General features: G+C 41.3%; 1 protein-coding gene and 1 non-coding gene across 2 annotated transcripts; one reads left to right on the top strand and one right to left on the bottom strand.

Moving 5' to 3' along the window:
* Positions 1-358: 358 nt before the first annotated feature.
* Positions 359-7,562, top strand: ankrd66 (ankyrin repeat domain 66). Its single transcript, XM_014211487.3, has 3 exons — positions 359-498; positions 897-1,125; positions 6,490-7,562. Exons 1-3 carry the CDS (start codon positions 360-362, stop codon positions 6,584-6,586), a joined length of 465 nt encoding a protein of 154 aa, XP_014066962.3. The 5' UTR covers position 359; the 3' UTR covers positions 6,587-7,562.
* On the bottom strand, positions 5,851-22,766 carry adgrf3a (adhesion G protein-coupled receptor F3a). Its single transcript, XR_014378749.1, has 15 exons — positions 22,752-22,766; positions 21,634-21,765; positions 21,240-21,395; positions 20,963-21,069; positions 20,662-20,720; positions 20,452-20,573; positions 14,498-14,713; positions 13,815-14,069; positions 13,533-13,673; positions 11,607-11,791; positions 9,550-9,744; positions 8,079-9,401; positions 7,595-7,636; positions 7,168-7,203; positions 5,851-7,077 (listed from the first exon to the last, which is right to left on the bottom strand). It is a non-coding gene; the product is annotated as an adhesion G protein-coupled receptor F3a (transcript).
* Between the last annotated feature and the right edge of the window lie 3,027 nt (positions 22,767-25,793).

The raw sequence follows: 25,793 nt of genomic DNA on the forward strand, positions 1-25,793 counted from the left end.
TCCAATTCTGCCTTGAAGCAGGAAGTTTTACTTCCACCAATTTAAGTATTTTTAATGCTTGAGGGAGGAGTGGACAAGTGCACACCTCAGGAAGTATGAACGAATTGGGAATTGAGCTAATGTGTAAAACTTTTCCCCCCAGTCCAGTGGGCAAACATACTTCCTGGTTCATTCTTTCCCCTAGATGCTGATCATGGGTCAGTTTTGCATTTCCCCACTAATGGTTAAGGGTTGGGGGAGGGGAAGCTGATGCTAGATCTGTTCCTAGGGGAAATTCACCCTGGAGCTGTAAGACAACCCCTCTTGTGTTGTTGAATGTTGCTTGGCAACCTCTTTTTTTTCCCCCAATCATGTTAGAAATGACAGAGTTGCACCAGGCAGCTGCTGCTGGAGACTTTGATCTAGTGGAGGAGATTCTGAACAAGAAGAAATGTAACCCCAATCACAGAGACATAGACTGGAACTACAAGACACCGCTTCACTGGGCAGCAGCCAAAGGTAGTTGACTTTAGAAGGTTTGTGTCCATTAAACAAGAGGGCTGCATTCAGCAGGGTATAATGTTGTGGAACTTTCAGCTAGAAATATATTATAGAACAAACATGATGTACTGTTTTATAGAACAAACATGCCTCTCTGACATGTAGAATAAGCAATCACATGGGTTCTGTTTGACATGTTTATTTGCAACGTTCCACGTTTGCCTACTGAAGATGGTGCCCTATTCCCTATATAGTGCACTTCTTTTGAACAAATTTGTGCACTATTTAAGGAATAGGGTGCCATTTGGGGACACATCATTTATGAAATCATGCTTATTATGAACTGCATTGGGGGACTATCTTTCTTGTTTTATTTTTTAAATACGTTATTGTCACATTTAGTCCCTGTTTCCCAGGACAGACAGAGACTGTTAGAATTCTGGTGGAGCACGGAGCCAGAGCCTGCCTGAGAACTGATAGTGGATGGACACCTGCCCACTTTGCAGCCGAGGCTGGGAGACTTGGTGTGCTGCGCCTGCTCCACTCACTACACGCCCCCATAGACAAAGAGGACTTCTCTGGTGACAAACCAGTCAGAATAGCAGAAGTCTATGGACATAGTGACTGTGTTCGATTTCTTGAAAGGTATATATTGTCAGTGGTGAAAAAAGTACCCAATTGTCATACTTGAGTAAAAGTAAAGATACCTTAATAGAAAATGACATAAGTGAAAGTGAAAGTCACCCAGTAAAATATACTGCTCAAAAAAATAAAGGGAACACTTAAACAACACAATGTAACTCCAAGTCAATCACACTTCTGTGAAATCAAACTGTCCACTTAGGAAGCAACACTGATAGACAATAAATTTCACATGCTGTTGTGCAAATGGAATAGACAACAGGTGGAAATTATAGGCAATAAGCAAGACACCCCCAATAAAGGAGTGGTTCTGCAGGTGGAGACCACAGACCACTTCTCAGTTCCTATGCTTCCTGGTTTATGTTTTGGTCACTTTTGAGTGCTGGCGGTGCTTTCACTCTAGTGGTAGCATGAGACGGAGTCTACAACCCACACAAGTGGCTCAGGTAGTGCAGCTCATCCAGGATGGCACATCAATGTGAGCTGTGGCAAGAAGGTTTGCTGTGTCTGTCAGCGTAGTGTCCAGAGCATGGAGGCGCTACCAGGAGACAGGCCAGTACATCAGGAGACGTGGAGGAGGCCGTAGGAGGGCAACAGCGCAGCAGCAGGACCGCTACCTCCGCCTTTGTGCAAGGAGGAGCAGGAGGAGCACCGCAAAATGACCTCCAGCAGGCCACAAATGTGCATGTGTCTGCTCAAACGGTCAGAAACAGACTCCATGAGGGTGGTATGAGGGCCCAACGTCCACAGGTGGGGGTTGTGCTTACAGCCCAACACCGTGCTGGACGTTTGGCATTTGCCAGAGAACACCAAGATTGGCAAATTCGCCACTGGCGCCCTGTGCTCTTCACAGATGAAAGCAGGTTCACACTGAGCACATGTGACAGACGTGACAGAGTCTGGAGATGCCGTGGAGAATGTTCTGCTGCCTGCAACATCCTCCAGCATGACCGGTTTGGCGGTGGGTCAGTCATGGTGTGGGGTGGCATTTCTTTGGGGGGCCGCACAGCCCTCCATGTGCTCGCCAGAGGTAGCCTGACTGCCATTAGGTACCGAGATGAGATCCTCAGACCCCTTGTGAGACCATATGCTGGTGCGGTTGGCCCTGGGTTCCTCCTAATGCAAGACAATGCTAGACCTCATGTGGCTGGAGTGTGTCAGCAGTTCCTGCAAGAGGAAGGCATTGATGCTATGAACTGGCCCGCCCGTTCCTCAGACCTGAATCCAATTGAGCACATCTGGGACATCATGTCTCGCTCCATCCACCAACGCCACGTTGCACCACAGACTGTCCAGGAGTTGGCGGATGCTTTAGTCCAGGTCTGGGAGGAGAGCCCTCAGGAGACCATCCGCCACCTCATCAGGAGCATGCCCAGGCATTGTAGGGAGGTCATACAGGCATGTGGAGGCCACACACACTACTGAGCCTCATTTTGACTTGTTTTAAGGACATTACATCAAAGTTGGATCAGACTGTAGTGTGGTTTTCCACTTTAATTTTGAGTGTGACTCCAAATCCAGACCTCCATGGGTTGATAAATTGGATTTCCATTGATTATTTTTGTGTGATTTTGTTGTCAGCACATTCAACTATGTAAAGAAAAAAGTATTTAATAAGATTATTTAATTCATTCAGATCTAGGATGTGTTATTTTAGTGTTCACTTTATTTTTTTGAGCAGTGTACTATGTGAGTAATAGTCTAAAGTATTTGGTTTTAAATATACTTAAGTATCGAAAGTAAATGTAATTGCAAAAATATACTTAAGTATCAAAAGTAAAAGTATAAATAATTTCAAATTGCTTATATTAAGCAAACCAGACAGCACAATTTTCTTGTTCTTTAATTTACACACAACACGTAGACATAATTTACAAACAAAGCATTTGTGTTTAGTAAGTCCGCCAGATCAAAGGCAGTAGGGATGACCAAGGATGTGAGTGGACCGTTTTCCTGTCCTGCTAAGCATTCAAAATGTAACAGGTACTTTTCGGTGTCAGGGAAAATGTATGGAGTAAAAAGTACATAATTTTTTTAGGAATGTAGTGAAGTAAAAGTTGTCAAAAATATAAATAGTAAAGTAATGTACAGATACCTCCAAAAACTACTGAAGTAGTACTTTAAAGTGTTTTACACCACTGTTTCGTATATTTATAGTATTATATTTATTCAATTTCGGTGATTTAAAAAATATTTTTTTATTTTACTCTGCTCTGACACGCAAACTTTACTGTTGTGGTTAATTGACTCTAGTCTACTAAACATTTGGATAATGAATTGTGATTGATATAAGAATAACTTTCCCTCTTAACAGACTTCTTTAAGTGTAGTTTATGTACAGTAAACAACACTGCTCCACAGCTTCATTTCTATTATGTCTGAGGGGATATGTGTGATGTAGTACATGTGATTATTTATTTCTGCATCATGCACAATAATATGATTTCATTCACTGCTTTATTTGAATGATGTGTGAGGGGATTAATGGCCGTGTCCGAATACCGTAGGCCTACTTGCGTTCTTAGTAGTAGGCATTTTGGGTATACGAAAAAACGTGAATAGTAAAATATGAAATTCAGTAGGCTTTAAATGCCAGGATGTCATACTCATTTCGGCTTTGCAACTAGTCAGGGACAGACTTAGTGATTTGGAGGCTCCAGACAGAGGCCAGTATGAGACCCCCCCTCAACTGTAAAAATGTTTTACCTTTTAATGTGAACAAGTCATGTTTTCATCTGACAATTCCCTTCAAAAAGTAGGGTACCTTCACATGTTCATCCAAAAATAATTCCAGCATTTGAACTGTGTACACGCCAGCTTTCCTTCAATTCCAGCGCTTGACTTGGGATGAAAGCGGTGCAGGAGCGGTCTTTTTTCCCCAAGTTGGTCCATTAGACAGAAATTCCCAAATGACATTATGCTATAGAGACACCTGATTATTCTCTGTTAAGGTTTCATACACATTTTGACAGATGGAATTTCATGACTTCTCATGACTTTTAACCAAATTTCCATGACCAATAATTGGTGGCATCTATGTAGCCTACATGAAAGTCTGCATAAATGTGGTATTGACACTAGAAGGCTGCTGTTCTCTGATCCCATGTAGACCTACTATCTCCTGCCATTGTGCCCTTGATCAAGGCACTTAAGCCCCCACAAAGTAAAAGAATTGCACTGTTAGGCTACTTTATAAAACATGTGGTCAACCCTCCATCTGGAGAGATACTGGGAGTGCAGGCTTTTGATCCAGCCCTGAAACACTATTAAGGTCCTGTCGATCAGCTGATGTTTAGTTGTGTTCGAGTGGGGCTTATCAAGGTCCTGTCGATCAGCTGATGTTTAGGTGTGTTGGAGTGGGGCTTATCAAGGTCCTGTCGATCAGCTGATGTTTAGGTGTGTTGGAGTGGGGCTTATCAAGGTCCTGTTGCGCAGCTGATGTTTACCTCTATTTAGGTCCTCCTGGAGGACGGTTGGCCGTCCTTGACATAAAATATTGCAACATTACAACCAAATACGTCTTTATAGAATGATTCCCTCATTCAATGAATCAGGGATAAAATGGGTAAGGTAGTCTACTTCAAATCAAGGTAGCTAGTTAAGACGTTTATAACCGTATAAGGCTAAAATATTCACGTTTCAGGGGAGATCTATGCATAGCATGGAAGCTATTTGTCAATGAGGCAATTTTTGGGGAAAAATTACGTTCTCGGAATTATACTGAACATAAATGCAACATGCAACAATTTGAAAGATTTTACTGAGATAACAGATCATAAGGAAATCAGTCAATTGAAAAACATTCATTAGGCCCTAATCTATGTATTTCACATGAATGGGAATACAGATACAGTATGCATCTGTTGGTCACAGATACCTTAAAAAAGGTAGGGGCATGGATCAGAAAACCAGTCAGTATCTGTTGTGACTGCCATTTGCCTCATGCAGCACAACATATCTCCTTCGCATAGAGTTGATCAGGCTGTTGATTGTGGCCTGTGGAATGTTGCCCCACTCTTCAATGGCTGTGAAAGTTGCTGGATATTGGCGGGAACTGGAACACGCTGTCGTACACGTCAATCCAGAGCATCCCAAACATGCTCAATAAGTGACATGTCTGGTGAGTATGCAGGCCATGAAAGAACTGGGACATTTTCAGCTTCCAGGAATTGTGTACAGATCCTTGCAACATGGGCCTGTGCATTATCATACTGAAACATGAGGTGATGGCAGCGGATGAATGACACAATGGGCCTCAGGATCTTGTCACGGTATCTCTGCTTTCAAATTGCCATCGATAAAATGCATTTGTGTTCGTTGTCCGTTGTTTATGACTGCCCATACCATAACCCCACCACGGGCCACTCTGTTCACTATGTTGACATCAGCAAACTACTCGCCCACACACGCTATCAGAGAGAGTGCATTAAAAAAAAAAACGTTTAGTGTGGAATTACCTGTATGCTTATTTTTAAATGCCCTATTCACATCCATTCATTTTTCGGCTCCATACTGGGTTACTATCAGGCGTGTCCCGTGACACTTGTTGGGTCATATTCGTGTGTAGCCCAAATAAGAAAGAACCATTTTTGGAACACCTCCATCGCTCTGCTACCTTCCACTACAAATGCGGAAGGCCGACATTAGTGCATCATAGACATTAAAGTGGCGGATACCGTGGATTGAGACACAGCCCATACAAAATAAACATCTCTAGCTTAACAGATGGATTTTTTAAATATTTATTGCAGCTGATAATCAGATGAGGTAATGATGCTTTCAATACAACATGGGAAAAAAACTAGGTCAGATCATGACGTCTGTGATCTTCAGGTTGGAGCTCCAGAAAGAGGCCTGAGCTACCGACTTGGAATTCCGAGTTGGATGACCATTCAAAAAGATATTTCCTAGTCGGAGCTCATTCTTTTTTTCTCCAGTTGTCTTTCCTTAAATGCACTGAAGTTGGTAGTCAGAGATTTCCGAGTTGTTTTGAACGAGGTGTAAGAGGAAGCGCTGTACCAAAATTAACTAATGTCAGGAAGCAATGCAATTACGCATTAGATGACATTCTCAGTAAGGGTGAGTGAGTATAGTAGCCTATGTTAATATTTGTTGTTTACTAAACAGTATGTTCTAAATCCTATGATTAGTACACATGTGCAGTTTTAGTCAGTAGCCTAGTAGGCAAGACCGATTTCGGACACGGCCATCATTGTAGATTCCCAAATTGAACCATATTCCCTTCCCAGGGCTCTGGTCAAAAGTAGTGCACTTTGTAAGGAGTAGGGTTACATTTAGGATGGAAGCCCATGTGTGTTATGTGCAGTAGGTTACTTCCTTAATGTGATTGTCTGCATCATATTTCAGTGCAGAGCCAGAGTGCAGGGCCTACCGCCAGATGGCAGTGTTAAACGGTTTTCCCTTGGACGACACGGACAAGGAATGGGAGGAGCAGAGAAGATAGGAACTAAACAGGACTGCAAAACAAGGGATTACCAAACCAATTTTAAAAATGTTACACCACGAAGCACTAGTTGCATTTGGCAGAAAAATACAGACATTACATATGTCACTGGCCATACAGTATGAAAAACTGTTCTGGACACTTACTATAGATAGAAACAGGTGTAGGTTACACATTATGCAATTCATTTTCCATTCTACGAATTCCTATTATGTAATTTTACATTCTACATAACATATAGGCTATATTACAATAGAAAAATAAGGCTACAATTATAAATGACACTGCACATACTTCCTCAGTGTCATAATGTCAGTTGATTAGTATGGGGTTTCATTTACATGTAAACTAAGCCTAGATGAATAAACAGTATAGGCAGAAAACGCATCTAAAAAAAAAAAAATCAGAATTGTCAAACTGGATTAAAAAAATCATTTCGTCTTCATCGTGGATGCCAGTTTGGAACTTTCACTCACTGCTGATTGTACCTGCTGGTGAAGAGCGAAATAGATCATCAATTAGCTATGAAATTACATCCAGTTGGTTTAGACCATAAATTAAATTGTGATTTGTGAACTCACTTTCAGGTTGAAATATTTCAGTAGTGCAACACGAATCTGTTTGGAAGGAATAAAAAAAATGATTGTAATGGGTTTTTGTTTTGCTACATATTTCAGTCTCATTCATTAGGCATTGTTGCCTGGTTACCCATCCACATCACTCCAGCCAAACGCCACACTCACTAATGTTTCTTCTCCAACCGAGTGGGTGCGTTCAGTTCGATTCAACTTTTGCTAGGTTGTGTAAACGGTTTGTACTGAATGACACGTTTCCCTAAAATGTTCTCGAACTGACTGAGGTATGTTTTCTCTGTTGGGTGGGTGCGGTGTGGCTTAAAGCAATAAGTGATATATTTACAGGCCAGCAGCATTTCCCAACCCACAACCCAATAAATTATTTGATATTGAGATAAAAACAGCTGTATTGGACCTTTTTTCAGTAGCTTACCGGTTTTTCTCCAAAATATGCAGTGAGTAGAATGAAGAGACCCTGTAAGAGCATAAAAAACCAACAACATTAAAACCTTGGTACCTGAAGAAGGAAACCATGTTAAGTCTACTCCTGCTCCCCCCCCCCCTTCTGCTTTAGACATCGCCGGTTTACTAACCGTCGGTCTTGGCAACCATTCATTACTCACACCTGCGCCTCATCGTCAGGCACACCTGGACCTTATCACTTCCCTGATTACTCCCCCTATATATAGCACTCTGTTGGTATTTCCTATCAGGCATGATTGTTTCCATGTTCAGATGCAGTTCTTGTTTTTGTATCTGTACATGTTTGTTTATATTAAACTCTGCACCTGCTTCCTAACTCCCTGCGTCTACATTACAGAAGACAATTGTATATTAGTCAGTGTTGCATTCAATTCCCTTCTAACACAGTTGACTGAATTGAAATGGAGTTGACCCAAACCTAATCTCAGTCGTACCTGGAATGCGTTCAGCAGAGTGAAGGCATAGTTCACCAGGTAGGCTATAGGTCCTTTGGTGATGTCAAACATCAAAACAAAAAATCCAAAAATCCATGTCCCTCCAAAGATTGGGGTTAGAAGGACAACTGCTTTTAGGATACCTTTGGCCACTTCTTTTTCATCCTTAGTGTTGACTTCAAGACTTGGTCTCAGGAGCCTTATGATAACTACTAGCATGCAGAACACATTGATTACTACAATAGTGCCAACAGGCAGAATGAACGCAAAGATCGAGCCCTTTAAAAAACCTCCATAAATCAGCCAACAAGCCTCAGAGGTATAGTAGTAGTCCTTCTGGCCACTGTTGTAGGTGATAAATGTAATGAAAACAATTAACAGTGGACAGCAATAGCCAACAGAAAAGCACAGTCCCAAGCAAAACTTCTTGCTCATCTGATGGAACATAAATATCATCTGATGGAGAACCATGATACTCAGGCACAACATCCAGAAGAACATGGACAGGTAGCATAAATGCTTAATTACCACAAAGATCTGACACCAATTCTCTGGGATCTTGTCGGGGAAAGCTGAGGCGAGAAAGCTGCAGTCAGCTATCAGTAAACACAGGCAGATGTTAATGTGGGCTGTGTGGCGACAATACGACACGCTGGACTTGACAACAGATTTCCACACAATACATTCTATCACTAGACAGGAGAGAAGTGAGACAATTGAGATGCCCAAGCCCACATAGGTTATCTCCTTCATATAAGGAAGATTCTCTGGTTTCTTTGACATGAGGGTGGTGAACGAGGATAAGTGGTTGCATTCGCAATGGTTTTCGTTTTCAGGACCACTCCATTTACAACCTTCATCAGACCATTGTCTTTTTGTAAAATCCCAATATACACACTGTATCTTGTGGTTGCGGGGCCTTTCACGGATCAACTGGAAGTCTATTGAGATATCTGAAGATCCTTGACCAATGGTAGTGGACACCACAATGCTGTTTGGATCAGCGTCTGTTTGTTGCGGCTTTGGTAGATAGTTACTGAGAGATTTAAAACCTATAGTTTTAACCATCATGGAGCTAGTCCCTATGATTACGGTGACATTGAAAACTTTGTTCTCACAATGTTTCTCCGGCTGAGGTTCACAGCCATTCAACTCTATGTTTGTGTGTTGGTATGTGGTATTCTCGACATTTGACTGTATAACCAGGCCCTCAACAGAAATCAGATATTTTTCAGCCATGGATATGTTGGCACGGTCAGGTTTAGGACTCCATGACTTTTCAAGACTGCTATCCAAAAGATTGCTGGATGATATTAGAGCATCCTGAAAAGGGGGGGGGAAGTCATATTTTAGTCAATTTCATATTTTTTTTAAACATTTCTGTTTACTTAATCTTTTGTTATTATAAATCGTACATGCTGAAGAACAGATAAATAACATTCTGGTAAAGATGATTTTGGATTATACTTACTTGTAATTGTCCCTTATTCAGTTTGTAAAGTTTTTGAGATGCGTTGATTGCATTGTTCATGGTGAAGAGAATGGACACAGAAGCATTCACATTAGCAAAAGTGTTGATAGTTTCTGATTTATCGGTGGAAGACTTCAGACGTGAAAATATGTTCGCAGAATTTTTTTCAACTGACCCAAGTCCTATTGCAAGGTTCTGTAATGACAGAAGGAAAATGCATACAAAAACTACAGTTTAGAATAGGTGCCTTATAATAACAAAAAGTCATTTAAATGACAACACGGCCACCCAGCCACTTGTTTTGGGAAACAGCTGAGGGATGGGGCTGGAAGAATGTAACCACTCTGAATAAGATCAAAATTATAGTTTTAACCATGTTTTGAAGCTAGTGTTTGTTTACAAATACATTGTTTACAAACAATGGAATAAAAAACAAGATAATACATTGTGGGTACAGCAGTTGAACTAAGCTCATGAGGCATTTTAAGTTATATTATTCTAGAATGAATGGGTCTACGGGTTGATCCACCAATTCAGTGCCTTTTGAGAAGTGTAACTCGGTCCCCCCCAGAACATTTTTGATTTCCCCTAATTTTAACATTCTGTCATAAAGAGCACATGTTCAACTTCAGAAAAAAAGCTTTTCCCCATCTCAAGACGTAAAAAAAGACTATATAAGTGCATAATTGGTGCCAACTAAAGTAAGAGTTGACCATAACAGGGTTGACGATTTCATCTTAAATCAGCCATAAATCAATCCACTTTTGACAACAGGGAATGGCAATTTAATTCTTCACAAAAAAAACATTTCTAGACTTTCTTATCTATAAATAAATAAATGATAATCTTCAGAAATCACTTTGTCAAAGCAACAAAATAACTTTACAATGATGGTGAAAATGTTGAGACATTTTGGGGTGAAGTGGGTTAACACTAGAAGCTCCGATCCCAGTCATTTTGACTGCATGTTAATTCATTTAAAATGGAAATATCTCTGCAATGTCCCCCTCTGCCCTTGACAGTTTTAAGTTACTTTTTCAAATATTAAAGTAGTATAGTATCACAGAACATATTGTGAGGTTTCACTTACCTTTGCCAAATAACTCTTAAAATGTAAGAGATGAGCTTTATTTGAAAATATCACTTTTTCCAAGAAAAACCACTGTTTCTTTGTGCTCTACACATGAGCACGCTGCAGCAGATCGCTTACAGTAACATAAACTAATGAAAATGCTATTGTTTTTTAAATACTTTTTTTCTTGTTCGTATTCTGTTACCCAAGACCTTCATAAACACAAATGAAGGATCATTTTTCTGATAGCATTTATGAAATGTATTTATAAGACTGTTAGAACGTTGCAGTCAAAATGGCTGCTCATTGGCGTATTAAGGGGGTAGTGAGGCCCTGCTTTTTAAGTGTTAAAATCTTCCTAGAAGGCACAGAGGTTGTGCGGAGGGATGCTGAATTTTGTCACTTTAGCAAGTTTTATGCATATTAAAAATCATAATTTATAGAATTATTCATATGGTTTATATTAAAGGGATTTTAAAATTATTTTAAAAGGGTTTTTAAAATTCAATATTGGTTGTGGTATCCCAGGGGGTCTACCCCGGGGGATGGTAATAGAGGGGAGGTACGTGAGGCGACGTTGGCTCCCTCTGCTGGGCATACGGGAGCTGGGCACCCTGACACGGACAGCTAAGTGGAGGTAATTAGAGGAAAGTGCCAACCAGCCGTGGAGGCTAAATAAAAGGAGCACGATGGCACACAGCGGGAGAGAAGGGAGAGAGACGGACACCAGTTAAGAGAGAGAAGAAAGACATAGCAAAACCTAAGTTATTTCTTTGATATATTTATTTTCTGTCTTAGTAAAGTAGTTTTTTCGGACTAAAACCTCCCTGTCTCTGTGTCAATCTTTGCACGCTCAACCCAACACCCCACGGTTTACCACATGGTGCACAACTTCTACTTAAAATATAAAAAGTCACTTTTTGTGGAACGACCCATGATATATAATTAATTTAAATGTCCCTTCAAAAATGATTTGTTTTAATACCTGTGAATCAATTAGGATGTCATGTAGATCTACATTCACACAGTTAGATATTTCCTCCTCCCAAACTCCATTACTCGAACACCGTCTCTGGGTTTTCCCAATACCATCTTTACACTTCAGCACCGCCGTATAGTCAGCCTTTGCGTTTGACCAGGCACCTTCAGCTTGACAAAATTTTGAATTACCTGTGGAAATAAACAAAGTCTTTGACAATAAGTAAGAAATAGATATTCAAGACATCTTTACAAATTTTCACCATTTAGATGAACAAGAAATAGGGTTCCTTTATAAAAAAAATGTTTTAACCCTTATTTTACCAGGTAAGTTGACTGAACACATTCTCATTTACAGCAACGACCTGGGGAATCGTTACAGGGGAGAGGAGGGGGGGATGAATGAGCCAATTGTAAGCTGGGGATGATTAGGTGACCATGATGGTATGAGGGCCAGATTGGGAATTTAGCCAGGACCCCGGGGTTAACACCCCTACTCTTATGATAAGTACCATGGGATCTTTAGTGACCACAGAGAGTCAGTACACCCGTTTTAACGTCCCATCCGAAAGACGGCACCCTACACAGGGCAATGTCCCCAATCACTGGCCTGGGGCATTGGGATATTTTTTTTTAGGCCAGAGGAAGGGTGCCTCCTACTGACCCTCCAACACCACTTCCAGCAGCATCTGGTCTCCCATCCTGGGACCAACCCTGCTTAGTTTCAGAAGTTCTTCAAGACAATGGTTGAGTTCCAGGTCGACTACATTGAAGCTGCCTGCCAGATCTCACAATACTTGGATAGGATGATAACCACATCATATGATATAGCAATCTGATACCTGGATAGGATGATAACCACATCATATGATATAGCAATCTGATGCCCGACTGAAGTCGATGACGTGTCACACAACCCATGGTTGATGCACTTCAACGTCTGTAATGAAGTCGTCCTGGAACTCAACCAAGAATAAAAGAAATTATACTATACTGAACAAAAATATAAAGTCAACATGTAAAGTGTTGGTACCATGTTTCATGAGCTGAAATAAAATATCCCCAAATGTTTCCATACACACAAAAAGCTTTTTTTTCTCTCAAATTGTGTGTACAAATTTCTTTACATCCCTGTTAATGAACATTTGCCAAGATAATCCATCCACCTGACAGGTGTGGCATATCAAGAAGCTGATTAAACAGGATAATCATTACACAGGTGCACCTTGTGCTGGGGACAATAAAAAGCCACTCTAAAATGTGCAGTTTTGTCACACAACACAATGCCACAGATGTCTCACATTTTGAGGGGCCATGCAATTGTCATGCTGACTGCAGTAATGTCCACGAGAGCTGTTGCCAGAGAATTTAAAGTTAATTTCTCTACCATAAGCCGCCTCCAACGTTGTTTTAGAGAATTTGGCAGTAAGTCCAACCGGCCTCACAACCGCAGACCACGTGTAACCACGCCAGCCCAGGATTGTGGGATTGTCTGAGACCAGCCACCCGGACCGCTGATGAAACTGAGGAATATTTCTGTCTGTAATAAAACCCTTTTGTGGGGAAAAACTCATTCTGATTGGCTGGGCCTGGCTCCCAAGTGGGTGGCCCTGTTCCATCCCAGGCCCACCCATGGCTGCACCCCTGCCCAGTCATGTGAAATCCATAGATTAGGATCTAATACATTATTTAAATTGACTGATTTGCTTATATGAACTGTAACTCAATAGACTGTTTGAAATTGATCCATGTTGCATTTTTATATTTTTGTTCAGTATATTTATCTTAGATTTCACTGAAATTATGCTTGCATTTGTTACCCATTCCAAGAAGATTGGGGTATGCCGCTGAATGTTACTCTACCATTTTAGAGCATAATTGTTCATATGGCAGAATACACTGTTCATGCTGGATAATGGTACTGAAAACCTACTGTAGATAACAGGGATATTGACAGTAGCATTTTTCTCTTGGGACAGGATGTTCATAAATGTACATGTTACAGCTGGCTCTCGTAAACTGTTGCAGCTGACAGTCGTATCAATCCTGTAAATTATGCCATTACTGGTAACATCTGTGGAGGGATAAATTACAAGATATAACTGTCAAATGTGTTCAACTGTGCTCCTAATTGCATTTTAATAGCAACCGTTATAACATACAGTCTTAAACATAGCGTATTAACATGTGAGGACCATGAAGGGCAGAAAATTACCTTGTTGTTCATTTAATGGAGATTCAGTGTTGGTGGAATTCCATGTCACAGTATAGTTTTCAGTGCTATTCTTAATTTCACATTGAACTCTGACAAAGATTCTAGAATTTGCATTATCTATCTTGTAACAGTCTGGAAATTGGGGCGTGCTACTAATGTCAATTTGTGGCAGGAGCGCTATGTCTAGCGTTGCACTGGCTTTGTGGTTTATGGTCACATTGGATGATATTGGATTGAAGACACACGTGTACAGCCCTGCAGTTAAATGAAAATGAAAAGAAGAGAAACATGTTTTACTGTTTTATCTTACAATGAGTTAGTCTGTGTGACTCAAGACCACGTTAGCCCACTGACTTAAAGCCTAGGCATTAGTTATGGGAGCTAGCAGAAGTCCTCAGCCGACTCACTCATCATAAGAGTACAATTCACCCAACAAACTCCACTTCACAAACCGTAGGCCTATATCTGCACAAACCTTTCAGCACAGAGAAAAACTATGAAAATTGCATGAATATGTGCAAATAATGAATGTGTCCCAAATAGCAACCTTTACCTTTGCACTACTTATGACCAGGTCCTGTAAGTAATAACGTGCCATTTAGAACACACACACTATCTAATTGGCCCTGTGACCTGTCCTATCATCTTCTACTACACCATACAAAATAACAGATAACACATACCTTCCCAGATCTCCGTTGCGTGTTTGAGGTAAATTGTAGTGCTCTTGCTAGTGGGCATCACTGTAGCATCAGTACCTGTTGTTATGTCAAATGTTTTATTATCACTCCTTTTCAAAACCCATTCAATTGGTTTCATGTCGTCCTTGGTTTGGCAGAGAATTGACTGGTTAGAATCATATTTTACCGGGCCTTCTGGTACTGTGATCTCAACAACGCCTGTAAGAGAAAAGTACACAGAATATTTAGTAGCTTCTCACCTCTCCACCATGCTAGCGGATATGTGGTGAGCTGTGCATCACCATAGGGTGCTACTACACATTGGTGGTGGAAGAGGTGAGTTTCCCCCCCTTTACTATGTAACACTCTTTGAGCTCTGGAGAAAGAGCTTTAGAAATGGTTTCAAGTTTTATCAGTCGTATGTTCAGGATACACATTGTATACACCGTCCAATGAAAAGCTTACTTGCAGGTTCCTTCTGGACAATGCAACAACAATAAGAAATAACAAAATATTATAATACGAAGACAAAGAAAAAGGCTCAGTAGAATAGAATAAACAATTTAGCATAAGTATAATACAGGAGCAGTATGCCTTTGTTAAACTTTGCCCTGTGTAGCCCTCCCTGTGTCCCTACTAGCTTGGCCCACTTAGCTCCACTGTGAGGCCACTAATGCATCCCCCTCTCCACCGTCCATTTCTCAATAAATCACTTTTAGACGATACACCAGAAGAAGAAAATAAAATAAGAAAATAAACCACGACTTTGATAAATGTAAACTTTTTAAAATAGCATTTCCAAAACAAACCCTACAAAAAAATGAAACAACTATTATTGTCAGAGGTTGCGCTCAACCCCACCTGCCTCGAGCCGCCCAGGCTGGCATGGAACAGAGCGCACCCACAAACTCCAAGGTCAGTAGGCCCCACAGCCTATGCTGTCTCCAGCAGATCTTAAGACCCATCCAACTTGGGGATTTTTTTTTAACAAAAAATAAACATCTAATCTTCACTAAATAAACAAAAACAGGTTATGTGTTTCAGGTAATAGCCCTTACATCCCTTCATTACAACTCTAAGTCAATTCTCTATCATGCAACAACAAAAATATTAATCAAGATACAGAGAGAACAAGACAGAAGGAACAAAATACATAGGCCTACAGTGTATTCGGAAAGTATTCAGACCCTTGTTACGTTACAGCCTTATTCTAAAATGTATTAAATAAAAACATTTCCTCAGCAATCTACACACAAGACCCTATAATGACAAAGAGAAAACAGTTTTTTTGATTTTTTTTTAAATAGAAATGTCTTATTTACATAAGTATTCAGACCCTTTGCTATGAGCTCAGGTGAATCCTGTTTCCATTGATCATCCATGAGATGATTCTACAACTTAATTGGAGTCCACCTGTGGTAAATTCAATTGATTGGACATGATTTGGAAAGGCACACACCTGTCTATATAAGGTCCTAAAGTTGACAGTGCATGTCAGAGCAAAAATCAAGCCATGAGGTCGAAGGAATTGTCTGTAGAGCTCCAAGACAGGATTGTGTTGAGGCACAGATCCGGGGAAGGGTACCAAAACATTTCTGCAGTATTGAAGGTCTCCAAGAACATAGTGGCCTCCATCATTCTTAAATGGAAGAAGTTTGGAACCAACAAGACTCTTCCTATAGCTAGCCACCCGGCCAAACTGAGCAATCGGGGGAGAAGAGCCTTGGTCAGGGATTGTGACCAAAAACCCGGTGGTCCCTCTGACAGAGCTCTAGAGTTCCTCTGTGGAGATGGGAGAACCTTCCAGAAGGACAACCATTTCTGCAGCACTCCACCAATCAGTCCTTTCTGGTAGAGTGGTGAGACGGAAGCCACTCCTCAGTAAAAGAAACATGACAGCCGCTTGGAGTTTGCCAAAAGGAATCTAAAGACTCTCAGACCATGAGAAACAAGATTGTCTGGTCTGATGAAACCAAGATTGAACTCTTTGCCCTGAATGCCAAGCTTCACAGCTGGAGGAAACCAGGCACCGCTCAGCACCTGGCCAATACCATCCCTACGGTGAAGCATGGTGGTGGCAGTATCGTGCTGTGGGGATGTTGTTCAGCGGGCAGGGACTGGGAGACTAGTCAGGATCAAGGGAAAGATTATTATTATATATATTTTTACCTTTATTAAACTAGGCAAGTCAGTTAAGAACAAATTGTTATTTACAATGACGGCCTACCCCGGCCAAACCCTCCATTAACCCAGACGTCGCAGGGCCTATTGTGCGCCGCCCTATGGGACTCCTGATCACAGCCAGTTGTGGTACAGCCTGGTATAGAACCAGGGTCTGTAGTGACACCTCTCGCTGCGCCACTCGGGAGCCCAAGACGCACAGAGTATATCACAGACCTGCTCCAGAGCGCTCAGGGCCTCAGACTGGGGCGAAGGTTCACCTTCCAACAGGACAACGACCCTAAGCACACAGCCAAGACAACACAGGAGTGGCTTCGGGACAAGTCTCTGAATGTCCTTGAGAGGCCCAGCCAGGGCCCAGACTTGAACCCGATCGAACATCTATGGAGAGACCTGAAAATAGCTGTTCAACGACGCTCCCCATCCAACCTGACAGAGCTTGAAATGATCTGCATAGAAGAATGGGAGAAACTCCCCAAATACATATCAAATCAAACTTTATTTGTCACATGCGCCGAATACAACAAGTGTCGACCTTACCGTGAAATGCTTACTTACAAGCCCTTAACCAACAGTGCAGTTCAAGAAGAGTTAAGAAAATATTTACCAAATAAACTAAAGTAAAAAATAAAACAATTATAAAAAGTAACACATTAACATAACAAGAACGAGGCTATATACAGGGGGTACCGGTACCGAGTCAGTGTGCGGGGGTACAGGTTAATTGAGGTAATTTGTACATGTAGGCAGGGGTGAAGTGACTATGCATAGATAATAAACAGCGAGTAGCAGCAGTGTACAAAACAAATGGGGGGGGGGGGGGGGGGGGGTCATTTGATGAATTGTTCAGAAGTCTTATGGCTTTGGGGGTAGAAGCTGTTAAGGAGCCTTTTGGTCCTAGACTTTGCGCTCCGGTTCTCCTTGCCGTGCATTAGCAGAGAGAATAGTCTATGACTTGAGTGACTAGAGTCTCTGACAATTTTATGGCCTTTCCTCTGACACCTCCTATTATATAGGTCCTGGATGGCAGGAAGCTTGGTCCCAGTGATTTACTGGGCCATACGCACTACCCTCTGTAGCGTCGTACGGTCAGATGCCGAGCAGTTGCCATACCAGGCGGTGATGCAACCGGTCAGGATGCTCTCAATGGTGCAGCTGTAGAACTTTTTGAGGATCTGGGGACCCATGCCAAATCTTTTCAGTTTCCAAAGGGGGAAAAGGTGTTGTCGTGCCCTCTTCACGACTGTCTTGGTGTGTTTGGACCATGATAGTTTGTTGGTGATGTGGACACCAAGGAACTTGAAACTCTCGACCTGCTCCACTACAGCTCCATTGATGTTAATGGGGGCCTGTTTGGCCCGCCTTTTCCTGTAGTCCACGATCAGCTCCTTTGTCTTTCTCACATCAAGGGAGAGGTTGTTGTCCTGGCACCACATTGCCAGTTCTCTGACCTCCTCCCTATAGGCTGTCTCATCACTGTCGGTGATCAGGCCTACCACTGTTGTGTCGTCAGCAAACTTAATAATAGTGCTGGAGTCGTGTTTGGCCGTGCAGTCGTGGGTGAACAGGGAGTACAGGAGGGGACTAAGTACACACCCCTGAGGGGCCCCAGTGTTGAGGATCAGCGTGGCAGACGTGTTGTTGCCTATCCTTACCACCTGGAGGTGGCCTGTCAGGAAGTCCAGGATCCAGTTGCAGAGGGAGGTGTTTAGTCCCAGGGACCTTAGCTTAGTGATGAGCTTCGTGGGCACTATGGTGTTGAACGCTGGGCTGTAGTCAATGAACAGCATTCTCACATAGGTGTTATTTTTGTCCAGGTGGGAAAGGGCAGTGTGGAGTACAATTGAGATTGCGTCATCTGTGGATCTGTTGGGGCGGTATGCGAATTGGAGTGGGTCTAGGGTATCTGGGAGGATGCTGTTGATGTGAGCCATGACCAGCCTTTCAAAGCACTTCATGGCTACCGACGTGAGTGCTACGGGGTGGTAATCATTTAGGCAGGTTACCTTCGCTTCCTTTGGCACAGGGACTATGGTGGTGTGCTTGAAACATGTAGGTATTACAGACAGTCAGGGAGAGGTTGAAGATGTCAGTGAAGACACTTGCCAGTTAGTCCGCGCATGCTTTGAGTACACGTCCTGGTAATCCATCTGGCCCCGCGGCTTTTTGAATGTTGACCTGTTTAAAGGTCTTGCTCACATCGGCTACCGAGAGCGTTATCACACAGTCATCCAGCACAGCTGGTGCTCTAGTGCATGCTTCAGTGTTGCTTGCCTCGAAGCGAGCATAAAAGGCATTTAGCTCGTCTGGGCAGCTTGCGTCTGGATTTCTCTTTGTAGTCAGTAATAGTTTTCAAGCCCTGCCACATCCTACGCGCATCAGAGCCGGTGTAGTAGGATTCAATCTTCATCCTATTTTGACGCTTTGCTTGTTTGATGGTTCGTCTGAGGGCATAGCGGGATTTCTTAGAAGCGTCCGGATTAGTGTCCCACTCCTTGAAAGCGGCAGCTCTAGCCTTTAGCTCGATGCGGATATTACCTGTAATCCATGGCTTCTAGTTGGGATATGTACGTACGGTCTCTGTGGGGATGATGTTGTCGATGCACTTATTGATGAAGCCGTTGACTGAGGTGGTATACTCCTCAATGCCAGTGGATGAATCCCGGAACATATTCCAGTCTGTGCTAGCAATGCAGTCCTGTAGCGTAGCATCTGCATCATCTGACCACTTTCGTATTGAGCGAGTCACTGGTACTTCCTGCTTTAGTTTTTGCTTGTAAGCAGGAACCAGGAGGATAGAATTATGGTCAGATTTTCCAAATGGAGGGCGGGAGGAGAGATTTGTGTGCATCTCTGTGTGTGGGGTAAAGGTGGCCTAAAGTTATTTTTTCCTCTGGTTGCACATGTGACATTCTGGTAAAAACTTTGTAAAACTGATTTAAGTTAGCCTGCATTAAAGTCCCCGGCCACTAGGAGCGCCGCTTCTGGTTGAGCATTTTCTTGTTTGCTTATGGCCTTATAAAGTTGGCTGAGTGCGATGTTAGTGCCAGCATCGGTCTGTGGTGGTAAATAGACTGCTACGAATAATATAGATGAGAACTCTCTTGGTAAATATTGGGATCTGCAACTTATTATAAGGTACTCTACCTCAGGCAAACAATACCTCAAGATTTCTTTAATATTAGACATCGCATGCGAAGCTTGTAGCATCATACCCAAAAAGACTTGAGGCTGTAATCGCTGCCAAAGTACTGAGTAATGTGATATTTCAGTTTTTTTATTTTTATACATTTGTAACAATTTCTAAAACCTGTTTTTGCTTTGTCATTATGGGGTATTGTGTGTAGATTGATAAGGGGGAAAGCAATTTAATACATTTTAGAATAAGGCTGTAACGTAACAAAATGTTGAAAAAGTGAAGAGGTCTGAATACTTTCTGAATGCATACTTACTGAATGCACTGTATCAAGCATCCCAGAGTAGGAATGCTGATCTAGGATCAGGTCCCCTTGTTCATATAATATTATTAATTGACTGTGTTCATACAGTCAGACCAATTCTAATATTTTGTCACTAATTGGTTCATTTGATCAAGCAGATTAGCTCTTTTGCCACTAATTGGGCAATTTGAGAAACAAGGTCAGAATTGGCTTCCTGTGTAAACACAGCCATTGTGATCTAAAAGGTCATACTGATCCTAAATCAGCACTCATACTGTGAGATGCTTGATACATACGGCCCCCGATGTAGCTAGCCCCTGATTTAGATAGACATACCTGCTGTCTCTAGCGTGAACGTAGAATTCAGTATTTTTTCCAATTCTGCTGTTTTTCTTGCAAGGACATCAGCTAAAACGTTGTTGAGGTTCATCTCAAAAGCAACGATGACACTACCACGACTTAAAGCAAAAACAAGGGACAAGATCAGGTCTACGGTATGTCGATCCCACAAAAAATGTAACATCATTTGTAAACAAGCTGAATTACCTGAACCCTGTGATGCGTATGTCGTCAAATGAATTCAATGTACTGTACACCCTTTTCAGCTAAAAGGAAAAAAAGTGTTTGCATATAAAAAACAAATTAAGAATGATCATGCACATAGATCTGTGAAGAGTATATTGTCAACATAGTTTAATATGGTATTTGCAATAACATATCTAAATAACATATCTCCCTTTAAATTATAATTCCTGTCTTCATTCTGTGTGTGTCATTAAAACATTGTAGTAAACCATTCCCATATTTTAAACTATTTTTATATTTACAGTGTAAATTTGACACATACCATTGGCAATAATTTTCCAAGTAACGTTTGATATTCAACAGAGTTTGGATTGCTGTAACTTTCAAAATATACCTCTCCAGGTATGTTAAGTTGTCCAGTGACAGTAACTGTGAATAAAAGAGATCATTATTTGCAATGTGTACTGGGCCTTTTGCATTCTGTCTTTGAACTGGCTTGTGGAAAATGCAAACTGTTGACGGACTGGTATGTTTGATTATGTACACATTTTTGGATTAACACACACACACGCACACGCACACACACACACACAGAATACCTCTTGTTTCAGGGAGACACATTGGGTTTGTTTTTGTGGTTTCAAATGTGCAGTTTTTTTGTTTACAACAGTCAGGTGAAGACTGACACACTGCAACACTCCAGATATGCCCTGGTGTGCATTTGCACAGAGTTTTGTTTTGAACAGGGACACAATCTGTTGAAATAATTTGAATACATCATTTTAGCCATTTTTACCCCAAAATAAATCAAATGGAAATCAAATGAAAATGAAGGGAACACAATGTGTAGGCACATATAGAGTTTGCTTTATATAGGCCTATACTGAATAGACACTGGGTTAGACTTGTGTGTGTTTTTAATGAAATGTTTCCCATGTTAGAGTATTTGATACTGCATTAGTTAACCAGCTACAGTATTGCATACATATTTACCTGTTGTAACTTTAAGGGTGTCAACACTCACAGGATTGTCCATTCTAAAAGATTTGAGTATAGCATCAGTAACATTGTCCGGTATGGACGCCTCAGTCCTCAGTACCACATAGTAGACTTTTGTTGAGTTGTCTGAAACATGCAAAACACCATGCAAAACATACTGTAAAAATAGATGATGTAAAGTTTGAAGTACTGTACAAGGAATTCAGAGTAAGAGCAGGCATGCAAATGATAAATTGTCAGATGCTCACTGTTTACCTATACCTCTATCAGCAGCACTATGTCATGATTATGGAATCCTGTCACATTACTGTGTTACCTATATGGCAGGGTTGGGGTCAATTTAATTTATATTCAGTCAAATGCTTCCTGAATTAACTGAATCTAAATGGAATTGACCCCAACAACCCTTGTGGCACCTTCATTTCTGGATTGCTTCCAGACTATAGATTATGTCCCAGATGATACTTGGAGCCTAGCCTCCTACAACCAGACTGATCTGACAAGCTCGGGAGATCAGTCTGGTTGTAGGAGGCTACCTGCAGCCATCCCTCACTGAAAGTAGTGCACAGGTTAGGGTAGTGGATCAAAAGGGAATAGGGTTAGGGTAGTGGAGCAAAAGGGAATAGGGTTAGGGTAGTGGACCAAAAGCGAATAGAGTTAGGGTAGTGGACCAAAAGGGAATAGGGTTAGGGTAGTGGACCAAAAGTGAATAGGGTTAGGGTAGTAGGCCAAAAGGGAATAGGATTAGGGTAGTGGACCAAAAGGGAATAGGGTTAGGGTAGTGGACCAAAAGGGAATAGGGTTAGGGTAGTGGGCCAATAGGGAATAGGATTAGGGTAGTGGACCAAAAGGGAATAGGGTTAGGGTAGTGGACCAAAAGGGAATAGGGTTAGGGTAGTGGGCCAATAGGGAATAGGATTAGGGTAGTGGACCAAAAGGGAATAGGGTTAGGGTAGTGGGCCAATAGGGAATAGGATTAGGGTAGTGGACCAAAAGGGAATAGGGTTAGGGTAGTGGACCAAAAGGGAATAGGGTTAGGGTAGTGGGCTAAAGGGTGCCATTTGGGAGGTAGACATAGTCTTTAAAATAGGGAAAAATGTAAATGAATTTACCATTTGCAGAGACCTGAGCAACAGCAACAAAAACACATCACATTAGTACTCAAGTACATATGTTCAGCAGGAACAAACCAGAAAGATACATTATAGAATTATTATGGAATCGGGCCATTTTTCAAGTTTGTAATTAAGTATTTGGTTTGCTACAAACATATAGCTGAAATCTTGACCAACCTTGTTGCAAGTTAGTCCTAGAAAATATAAAAGAATGAAAGTCTTCATTTTGTAACCTTCAGATGGAGACAGAGATAGAAATGGCAGTTGGTGTACAGCACAAACACAGTTGAAAGTCATTTACATTCCATCCCAACAAGATAACGGCCAGTGGAACTGTCAATACTTGGATAAACCCATGTTCACTTGGGAGTTGTTTTTCCACTGGTGTTACATTGAATAAATAAAGTAACACATGCACACAACAAATTCTTGACAGACTTACTGGTATAACAAATGTTTGATTATTTACCCATTTTGGATTACACACACACACACACACACACACACACACACACACACACACACACACACACACACACACACACACACACACACACACACACACACACACACACACACACACACACACACACACACACACACACACACACACACACACACACACACACACACACAGAGATATTAATCTGGACCTAATCATGAAATGGAATGAATTATTATTCACAGGGTTAATAAAGGCACAATCGGTTTCAATGTCCTACTGTTCAATGGTCCATTCATTAAAATGTAGGTTAATATCCCCACATAATTAAATAGAAGGGCGATTCCAGCATTATGGACATTACATTTGTATGCAAAATCACAAATGTAATGTCACACAGAATGAAACTTTTGAAGTGTGTGTCTATAGTACCCCTGGGGTGAGTGTATACCAATGGAGGCTGGTGGGAGGAGCTATAGAGATATATCTCCATATGTTTGATGTGTTTGATACCGTTCCATAAATTCCATTCCAGATATTACAATGAGTCCTATAGCTACTCCCACCAGCTTCCACTGGTATACCCTGTATATGCCCCAAAAAGTGGATTTCTAAATATTGGCATGTTGGAGAAATATAACCACCACAAAACTTATTGAAACAGAAAATGTGTAGGTCAACTTTACAAATGTTGACCATACAAAATACAGTAGACAAGGGATCTTTTTGTGTCGGTAAAATGAATTATGCGAGAAATGTTGGTGGAAACACTTTTATGCGCAAATATTGACATAACAACCATCAAATGGAAGTAAGTCACGCGATGACATGATGTCTGGTCCTCTCACTACAACTCGTCGGGAAAGCGTGCAGATTATTAGGCTATATATGAAATACATTATGATGAATTTAACAGGGTGGTGAAAATGCAAGGTGATGAGCTTGATGCTCCTTTCCAATAAATATTGAGGGTCTTATTCTGGTGACATGCTCATCGATGCTTGGCTGCCGTTTGAAAAATAAAAATAGACTTTCAATAATAATCTCATCATGTAGGCTCTCCTACCCGCTCTGTATCTGCAAACTGACAGGTAGAGCGCTGTCACCACCTGGCCATAGAGAGGGTTTTATTCTCTATTTTGGTTAGGCCAGGGTGTGACTAGGGTGGGCATTCTATGTCCTTTTTCTATGTTTTGTATTTATTTGTTTTGGCCTGGTATGGCTCTCAATCAGGGACAGCTGTACATCGTTGTCGCTGATTGGGAGCCATACTTAGGTAGCCTGTTTTCCTTTGGGTTTTGTGGGTGGTTGATTTCTGTTTTGTGTTGCTTACCTGACAGAACTGTTTGGCTGTCGGTTTCTGTTTCTCTGTTTATGTGTTCTCGGTAAAATAAATGCATGATGAGCACTAACCACGCTGCACCTTGATCTACTCCTTCAGACGGCCGTTACAAGCGCAGTGCCAATACCAGAGTGGGCACACGCTATTTAGGTGAAAATGCCCGAAAAGCCAATGTTTGGAGGATATATTGGCACAGGTGTTTTTAGGCCCCTCAAAACACTGCTTTTTATAGTGGAGATCAAGTTTATAAATTGCCTGGCTGGGCTGATGAGACAGCGGATTGAGCAGTCAGATGGAACAGAGTAAATAGGCATTTTAACATAATAGATGTATCAGGCTGTAACTTGTAGAATAGACACAGGCTGGAATGTGGTTTTAACCAATCAGCATTCAAGATTAGACTCATCCTTTGTTTAAATGCCTATAACACATTTTTTTGTGAGAAACCTATTAGTAGAGTTGCAAATGCAATGGAAACCCATTTAACTTATATTCTTTTGTGGGGAGGGGATTTAAAAAAAAATATGTATGTGCACTATGTCATCGCGCACAGCTTTTTATCTGCAACAACTCAATTTGATGGGAAAATGGGCATAGTTTTTATAAAGATTTCTGAATATTCACATGGAAATCTATTGCCAATTGGATGGAAACCTAGCTACTAATGGTCAAAATTAATGCAATTTCCAACTTAAATGTTTCAAATATTGCCTGAACTCCCACATATAGACCTTAAGGATAATTATGAACGTGGCTTCATTTGGAAATTACTACATTTATTTGTACATGCTCAAGTTGACCTTCCCACAAAATCGGCCAGAACTAGAATTATATGACCTCTATGAACATAACATTGATTCTTGAAGAATATAAAAAGTGCAGAAGCAGTTATACTGAATATAATTCAGAATGAGTTGAGAATACAGAATGATTAACACCAACCTCTTCTCCATGATTCCCCCGATAAATATAATCAAAATATTAACATTAATATTTTAAGAATATAAAAAATGCAGAAGCAGTTACACTGGATAGAATTGAGAATATGAAGAGTACCTACCTCTCTTCCTTGTCTCCCTCGAAAGTATCATCAAAATATGAATCAGCAAGCGAGGTGAAGCACACCATCCATTCCTGAGCAGACTTGTAAGTCTGAGAGTAACTTCAGGTTGATATGCTGTTTTTGAGAGCCATAGAAAACATGAAACTGTAAACCAAAACGTCCCCTGTCCATTTGCATCAGAGAGGCCACATT

Source organism: Salmo salar, chromosome 09 (genome assembly GCF_965601325.2).
Source record: "Salmo salar chromosome 09, fSalSal1, whole genome shotgun sequence".
Classification (NCBI taxonomy): Eukaryota; Metazoa; Chordata; class Actinopteri; order Salmoniformes; family Salmonidae; genus Salmo; species Salmo salar.